Below are 8,664 nucleotides of genomic sequence, written 5' to 3'. Positions count from 1 at the left end.
TTACACGTGTTAGAATTTAATTGGAAAAATGATTTGTAAAAATAAAAATTAGAAGAATATTTAATTTCTCTTATTTAATATTTAATGTTATGTGAAAAGTTGGAATAAACATCTGCTAAAACTGTAATTTATCAATTGCTTTATAATTTTTTATTTTTTGTAAAGCAACCATTTGGAAGTTAAGGCATGTATTTTCACAAGTATCCATTAACATACTTCTAAATTAGAGACATAATATTGATCAATAAAATATTTGGGCTTCAAGAAAACGAGTTGTATATTATAAGTTATCATAAGTTGTATGTATGTATAAAGTAATCCAAAAATATCTTCAATGGATTTCAGTTTACATTTTGTCTGGTCGGCTTCCTCCTATCCCAATTCACCCACTTCTCCGCCCGCTATATTTTACTGATGGATTCACTGTTGCTCATGAGGTGTCTGAATGCGACAACATAACGGATCGTACTCTATGCGTGTGTTAAACATTGTATGTGTGCGTGTTTCTTTACAGATCCAAAGATCTCTCCCGATATAAATATCCTCTTTTAATTATCAATCCATCTGTCTTCATATATACGTTAAATTATAAGATCACAGATCTTTCTATAAGGTTCCATCAATTGTCTCCCGCGATACGATGATATTAGGGTTCATAATCATTCAATTCAATTGGGTTTCTGATTCCTAACCCGGAATCGCAAGAAAAATACTCAATTGTCGGATGATTACCACAACCTTTTGATTTCCATTGAAGTTCGTCTGTGAAAGCCTAGCGATGTTAACGTCTTCCAAGTGTTCGACGAAATTACTCTGAGGTTTAAAGTGAAAGACTTTCTTGTGTGCTGTAAAGGAGGTATGTTACTCTTAGATATCGATCTTCCTGCATATAATTGTCCATTCGTTCCTTTCTATTTTGAGTAATTTCCTTTTATGTCTATATCTCTTCGAACTTTTTTACCCAAAATTAGGAAATCTCACTACATCTATTAACTATTAATTATTGGTGGTTGCACAGGGTGCACTTCTTTTTAATCGTTACTATTATGCTACATATAATTCAGTTCATCTATTCTTCCCTTATCAATTATCATTCTACAAGACTAATTATGATTGGTTGAATGATTTAGGATCTTTCTTGTTGAATTCAAATCATTATACTTCTATAAATAACATTAGTGTTCTATTATGATTATGTAGAAAAATGGCAACACAAGTTGAGCCACCAAATGGGGTTAGATCAGAAGGGAAGCACTATTTTTCTATGTGGCAAGCATTATTTGAAATTGATACAAAATATGTTCCCATTAAGCCAATAGGAAGAGGTGCATATGGAATTGTGTGTTCTTCTGTTAATCGTGAAACCAATGAGAAAGTTGCAATAAAGAAGATACACAACGCGTTTGACAACCGTATTGATGCCCTTAGAACATTGCGGGAGCTTAAGCTTCTTCGACATCTTAGACATGAAAATGTTATTGCTCTTAAAGATGTGATGGTGCCTATACACAGAAGAAGTTTTAAAGATGTGTATTTGGTTTATGAGCTTATGGATACTGATTTGCATCAGATTATTAAGTCATCTCAGGCTCTTACAAATGACCACTGCCAATATTTCCTCTTTCAGGTATATTTTGACTCTACAAAATTACTTGAATTTTGTAAATCTTGAAAAGCTTGAAAATAACATGAATTTATGAATCTTGTTAATCTTGAAAGTGTACCCTGAATAATGCAAGTCTTGAAATTTTTGAAAATAACCCGGATTTTGTAAATCTTGAAATAACGCGAAGTATGTAAATCTTTGAAAAAGACCACAGATTTTTGTAAATATTGAAAATAACCCGAATTTTGGAAATCTTGAAAATCTTGATTTGGGTTCTTTTCAAGATTTACATAATCAAAGGTTATTTCAAGATTTTCAGGATTCGGGTTATGTTCAAGATTTATAAAATTCAGTGTTTTTTATTTCCATACCCCAAAAAAAACCCAAATTTTGTAAATCTTGATTTGGGTTCTGTTCAAGATTTACATAATTCGGCCTATTTCAAGATTTTCAAGATTCGGGTTATGTTCAAGATTTATAAAATTCAGTGTTTTTTATTTCCATACCCAAAAAAAAAACCCAAATTTTTTAAATCTTGAAAATCTTGATTTGGGTTCTGTTCAAGATTTACATAATTCGGCCTATTTCAAGATTTTCAAGATTCGGGTTATGTTCAAGACTTATAAAATTCAGTGTTTTTTATTTCCATACCCAAAAAAAAAAACCCAAATTTTTTAAATCTTGATTTGGGTTCTGTTCAAGATTTACATAATTCGGACTATTTCAAGTTTTTCAAGATTTGGGTTATGTTCAAGATTTATAAAATTCAGTGTTTTTATTTCCATACCCAAAAAAAACCCAAATTTTTTAAATCTTGAAAATCTTGATTTGGGTTCTGTTCAAGATTTACATAATCCATGCTATTTCAAGATTTTCAAGATTCGGGTTCTTTTCAAGATTTACAAAATTCGATGTCTTTTATTTCCACACCCAAAAAAACCCCAAATTTTACAAATCTTGAAAACAACCCACAATTTAATTCTCAGCTTTTACGAGGCCTCAAGTATCTCCATTCAGCAAACATCCTCCACCGCGATTTAAAACCCGGAAACCTACTCATAAATGCAAATTGTGACCTAAAAATATGCGATTTTGGTCTTGCAAGAACAAGAACTACAAAAGATCAATTCATGACAGAATATGTTGTCACCCGTTGGTATAGAGCCCCAGAGCTCCTCCTTTGTTGTGACAACTATGGCACCTCCATTGACATTTGGTCTGTTGGTTGCATCTTTGCTGAACTTCTTGGAAGAAAGCCTCTTTTTCCAGGCACAGAATGTCTTAATCAATTAAGACTAATCATAAACATTCTTGGAAGCCAAAGAGAAGATGACATTGAGTTTATTGATAACCCAAAAGCAAGAAAGTTCATAAAGTCGCTTCCTTTTTCACAAGGGACTTCGTTTAATCGGTTGTATCCTCATGCACATCCGTTGGCTGTTGATTTGTTGCAAAAGATGTTGGTGTTTGATCCTTCGAAGAGGATTAGTGTGATTGAAGCACTTCATCATCCGTATATGTCATCACTTTATGACCCGAGGTGTGATCCTGTGGTTACATGTCCATTGGATATGGATATAGATGAGGATCTAGGGGAGGAGATGATTAGAGAGATGATGTGGAAAGAGATGCTTCATTATCATCCTGAAGTTGTTGCCAATGGTAATGCATAGGTGATGTTTCTTGTTACCATTGGATTTTTGTTGTTGTTGTTGTTGTTGTTATTGTTGTTGTACACTAATTATGGATACATGAGAACGATTGAAATGCTTGTTTTATCTTGCATGAATGCGCTGATTTTATATCTTTTTGAAATAAAGATTTATGAGATGTGCTTGAATTAGAGTGAATGTTTCATGTTGCATGACTTTGCATGACTTTTTTTTCCTGTTAAGTCATGTATGGATAAAGTGCTTGAATCGGTAATGATGTCTGAATAGGTGTTGTTTGCATAAGGTTTGATTCTATTTTAAACTAATAAATCATTTGAATTAAACTAAAGGGGTGTTTGGCAAATTAGTGTATTAGCTTATTAGTCGTTTCATACTATTATAAGCTAAAAAATTGTTTGAATAAAAATAGATTATAGCAGTTGCAAATAGCTAATAAGTTATTTTTTTCATAAGTTAACTTCCTCTAACTTATTAGCTTATAAATCAATAAGCTAATAAAATATAAACTAATAAGGTTTTTTTTTTTTTTTAATTTTTATTTTTGCCAAACACCCCCGAAATGATCATATTTCCCTTTGCATTCAACAATTTATTTTCACAATGTACGTTAATTCTCACAATATTAATTAGTTTTAACTATATTGATCAAGTTTAACTTGAGAGGAGTTGGGTGGAAAAATACGAATGACAAATACATTAAGAGTTGGAGTTTTAATACGTTAAGCAGTTTTTTTTGTCTTAATTCATCAATTCATTATGTCTGGATTAGGTTAAAAAAAAACATTATGTATAGTTTTCCAGTGTTAACCCATAAAGTTTATTAAATTAAATGATAGTATCCTTTAATGCTTGTAAGGGCTATGAATATGTAGGGATTGACATTCTTGGTGTCTACTCATGCAACAATATGTTATGTTGATAAAAGCGAGAATTGATATTCTTAGGTGCTGTTTGTTTTTTCTGAGGCAAGATGTCTGCAGTCTGCGGATCACATCTGTAGACATCTGCAGTAGAAGAGGTGGACCAAACATCTGCAGTCTGAAAAAAGAAGACTGTTTGTTTTTTTAACATCTGCGGGCTACTAAAATAAACTGAAATCTAAATAAACTGATTTTTTTTTTAATTTCAAAGTGATTTTTTAATATTTTATGACTTTGTTATAAATAATTAACAAATCTATATCAACTTTTATGTATTATTATATAAAAAATAAAAATAAAAATGATATAAATTAACGTATATATTTGATAAAAACCAACAACTTTGGTTGCAAAGTTATAACTAAACATTATAATTAGTGATCACAGAATTTGATACATAAATTGATGAAAATAAACTTCGAATTTTTTCAATTAAATCCATTAAAAACGTACCATAAATATTTTCTCGAAAAACTGACGATATTGTATTAAATAATGTTTTACAAAATTTGGCAAAAGATATAAGAATATATTATGATTTTTTTTCCGTATTTATATAAACAAGTTCAACGACTATTATTGTAAAAAATCTTTATCTATAAATTTGTCAAAAATATCATATGTTTGTATTGCTGAATGTTTTTTTTTTAAGTTTTGTAATTTGTTTTCAAATTGTTTATCATTAATAAAGTTGGAAAAAATATAAATTAAAAAAAAAAAAAAACCTTAAAAAAAATAAAGATATATATGGTTTTTTAGGCTGGAAGATGTCTGAAGATGTTAGAAGACTCTGATCCACATCTGCGCCAAGAAGAGGGCGCGCAGACATTTTTAGGTCTGCAGTCTTAAAAAAAACAAACAGTCTGCGAAGGCTAATGTCTGCGCGTGGTCTGCACTGCGCAGACAGAAGAGGCTACGCAGATCTGCAGACAAAAAACAAACACTACCTTAATGTCTACTGATGCAACAATATGTTATGTGGATAAAAACGAGAATTGTAAGCATCTTATGGTATTTAAATTATCAAATATAAATAACTTTTATCATCATTATTAAGTTATAAGTGATTGGTCTAAGAACAAACAATCCTTAGGTGATCTAGAATTTTCACCAACATGGTATTCAAAGGCGTCCCCAAGTTTGTCTCTAATAGTTAGATTTCAACCTTAGGCAGTCTAGGTCGATCCAAACATCTCTATATCATGTAGTTTTTTTCTTTTTAAAATTCACCCAATATTATAAATACCTCATAGGCTCATACTTCACAACCATTTTTCACACCCAAATCTCTCTAGAAATCCATAAAGCTTACAAATCTCCAGTTTTCTAATTCAAACAAACGTCACATGTCATTAGTCGAAGGAAGTAGTTCTTATCTAATTTCGGTGTGTTTTGATAAAAATGCACCATATGGGGAAGTTAGCAAAGCAAAGAATACAACACTAATTTGGAATAACTTTGCGTGACAACTCAAGAAATTATTTGCTAGATGCAATCTATGCTACCAAGTTATTTTTGACTCCAATAGCATGCTTGATCAACATAATATAAGTTTTCATAATTCTTATTATCTTTTCAATAAGTTACGATTAATATATGATATGGAATTTGATGATTCAAATGAATAATCCGACGCAAAACGAAATGAAGAAAGCCCAAATGATGATTCCAGATGTACTTGTATACGGGCTCAGCTCTGTAGTTGCTAAACTTTGCGGTTTTACGTATCCATAGTTAAGGATACGAATGTAATCACTTTTGAAACGATCGAGTGATAAAAGAGTTCACAGGTTCCTGTCCGTAGATGTATGTCATATCGATTGAACCATGTTAAATTATTGTGTAGTTTTATCATTTTCTATTACTTTCTTGCATAATAGTTAATTTTTAGTTTGTTTTTGTAATTGGCTGTTTATTTAGCTTACTTTAATTTATAATTAGTTTACTTTAATTTAGGATTAGTTTCTTCATAATTTCTATCTAGTTTAGTTTAAGTAGTTTACTCTATTTATAACTAGTTGTAAAACTCATATATTATATAAGTTAATTTATAAAAATAAAAAATAAAAAAAAAAGTTTAATATAAAGGTCAAAGTATTTGAGAGCTTTGAATTTATAAGAAAAATAATTAATTATTATAATCAAAATGTTTTTTATCTTTTAAATTTAAACAAATAATTTAAATAAGAAACCAATGAGCTTTAATTTTGAAATTTTTTAAATTAAAATGTAAGTTTATTAATGAAATTAATATACATTTATTGCATTTATTACATTAAAATATTATGTAGAATTTAATAAAATAAAAAACTTATAAAATGATATGTGAGAAAAAAAATTAATTAAAAATAATCACAAAATGATATTTGGCAAATTGAATGAACGTGTGACAAATGATTAAAAAAAAAACCTTCATTTATTAGAGAAGATTAGTCATGTTCACATTACCTAATTTAATTATTAGTTCCGATTTATAAAAGAACCAACTACAATTGTAATGTAATTAATGAAGAATTCACACAACTAGATAATTTAAGATGGTAAAAAAAAATAGAAAACACTCAAGTCAATATAAAAGTCCTGATATCAACGTCCATGGATGTAAAAATACTCTAAGATAATAATGTAGTTTTGCAATATTGTTTTTCTCTTACATGATATTGAAAATAGTCTAAGGGGCTGTTTGTTTGCCTCTTAATTTGAAAATTAAAAGGCAATCTCTTAAAAATTCAGATTCAAACCGTTTGGTAGCCTATTATTTTTTGCCTCTTAGTTTTGTAAATGCCACTTAAACTTTCAAAGGTAGAACAATGTCTGAACTTTTAAAAGAACGCGTCTTTCCCCTTTGTACCCCCAAAGATTACAACGCTCTTTTCTCCACCTGCTTCTTTTCTCCGCCTCATACTTCACGAGACCGCACCCTTCTCCCTTTCACTTCCTCTCCGAGCTGCCTCCCTCCACCAACGATTTCGCCGTCTCCATCACCGCCGATTGCGCCGCCTCCTCTATCTCCGCCGGTAGCGCCACCTTCCTCGTCAAAACACCTTTCTTGGTAAGTTTTTTTTCCCCTAAAACTCGATTATATTCGCGGGAATGGTTATGATGTTGGTAGAGATCGAATTATTTGCTTGAAATCATATTCTTTCCCTAATGCAAACACCCTCTTAACCTTCTGAGCCCTAGCGCTCGAGCGATTTCGGCGACCCTACCGCCGGTGCTTCCTTCTCATCCTTGATGATGCGTTCACCTCCATCAACCAATTTGTGATTTTATATTCTACTTCTAGATTTTCATTATGAATTTTGTTTTGATTTGTTGCAGGTTAGTCCACAGACTCGCAAAATGACCTTTCTCCCTGTTCCCAAGTTTACTTGGCATTTGGATGTCGTGACTGATCTCGGCAAATCTGATTTCATGATTTAGAGCGAGGGTATTTCTAATGATGTGATTTTTTTTAATATGCTTATTAGCTTTCCTTCTTACATAATATGCACACATATCTCTGTCTTGTGTGATTTCAGAAGCCTAACTACAGGATTGCTTCAAAGATTGATTGGTCTTTTTCTCTACATGATGTAACATGGATATGGCTTATCAATTGCAGTTGTTCAATATGGTTGGAACCTGACATTCATCCAATTTGTGTTGCAGAAGGCTATAGGATTGCTTCAAAGATTGATGTTGATCATATGCAATGAATCTCACACATGAAGGAATCCAAGATAGGAAAGACATCAAAACGGAAGGGTTCGGTTAATTTTAGAAAGAACAAATTGGAATAGTTTTTGTGTTGTTATGTTTGGATTTTATTTGAATTTTAGTATTATTTGGTGGATTTGAAAATATTTTTGTTTGATTTGGATTATGTATTGTGTTTATATATATTATTTACAATCATTCAAAGAGTTTGTTCAGTTATTTTTTAAAACAAAAATATTGAAATAAACAAAAGTTATACAGAAGGGTAAAATGGTCATTTTTATCATTCAACATAGCAATTCAGATGTTCCAACCAAACAGTATGTTATAAATTCAGATCTTAAAAATCCAGACCCTCTTAGAAATTCAGACCTCTTAAAAATTCAGATCTTAAAAATTCAGACTCTACCAAACAGCCCCTAAAATAATAGTGTAGGGTGTTTATTGACTCATGAATTAGTATAAATTTTGGTGATCCTAAAGGACTACTATAATTCAATGAAAATAAAATAACACGTATCTTCAAAAACTTAGATTGAACCGATCAAAATACCGCAAGACCAAAATGGTCTAGACCTAAAAAAAATACCGCCCATAACCGAATGGATCTTTTATAAATTGATGAAAAAAAATTATTTAACTAATATATAACTTTGGGCTTGAGATCTTACAAATGACATAGAGCTGGACCACACTATACTGAAGTATGAAGCTGGACCGCACTTGGTCGGAACATTCCAGTCTAGTCATTTTTTGGAATGATCAC

General features: G+C 30.9%; 1 protein-coding gene across 1 annotated transcript; it reads left to right on the top strand.

The window, feature by feature from the left end:
* Positions 1-345: 345 nt before the first annotated feature.
* On the top strand, positions 346-3,449 carry LOC145048895 (mitogen-activated protein kinase homolog NTF3-like). The gene is made up of 3 exons (XM_078997529.1): positions 346-856; positions 1,201-1,627; positions 2,593-3,449. Exons 2-3 carry the CDS (start codon positions 1,205-1,207, stop codon positions 3,277-3,279), a joined length of 1,110 nt encoding a protein of 369 aa, XP_078853655.1. The 5' UTR covers positions 346-856; positions 1,201-1,204; the 3' UTR covers positions 3,280-3,449.
* Positions 3,450-8,664: the final 5,215 nt, after the last annotated feature.

This window comes from Lactuca saligna, chromosome 5 (genome assembly GCF_052625555.1).
Source record: "Lactuca saligna cultivar CGN05327 chromosome 5, ASM5262555v1, whole genome shotgun sequence".
NCBI classification, from domain to species: Eukaryota; Viridiplantae; Streptophyta; class Magnoliopsida; order Asterales; family Asteraceae; genus Lactuca; species Lactuca saligna.
This window is presented reverse-complemented; position numbering and strand designations above follow the sequence as displayed.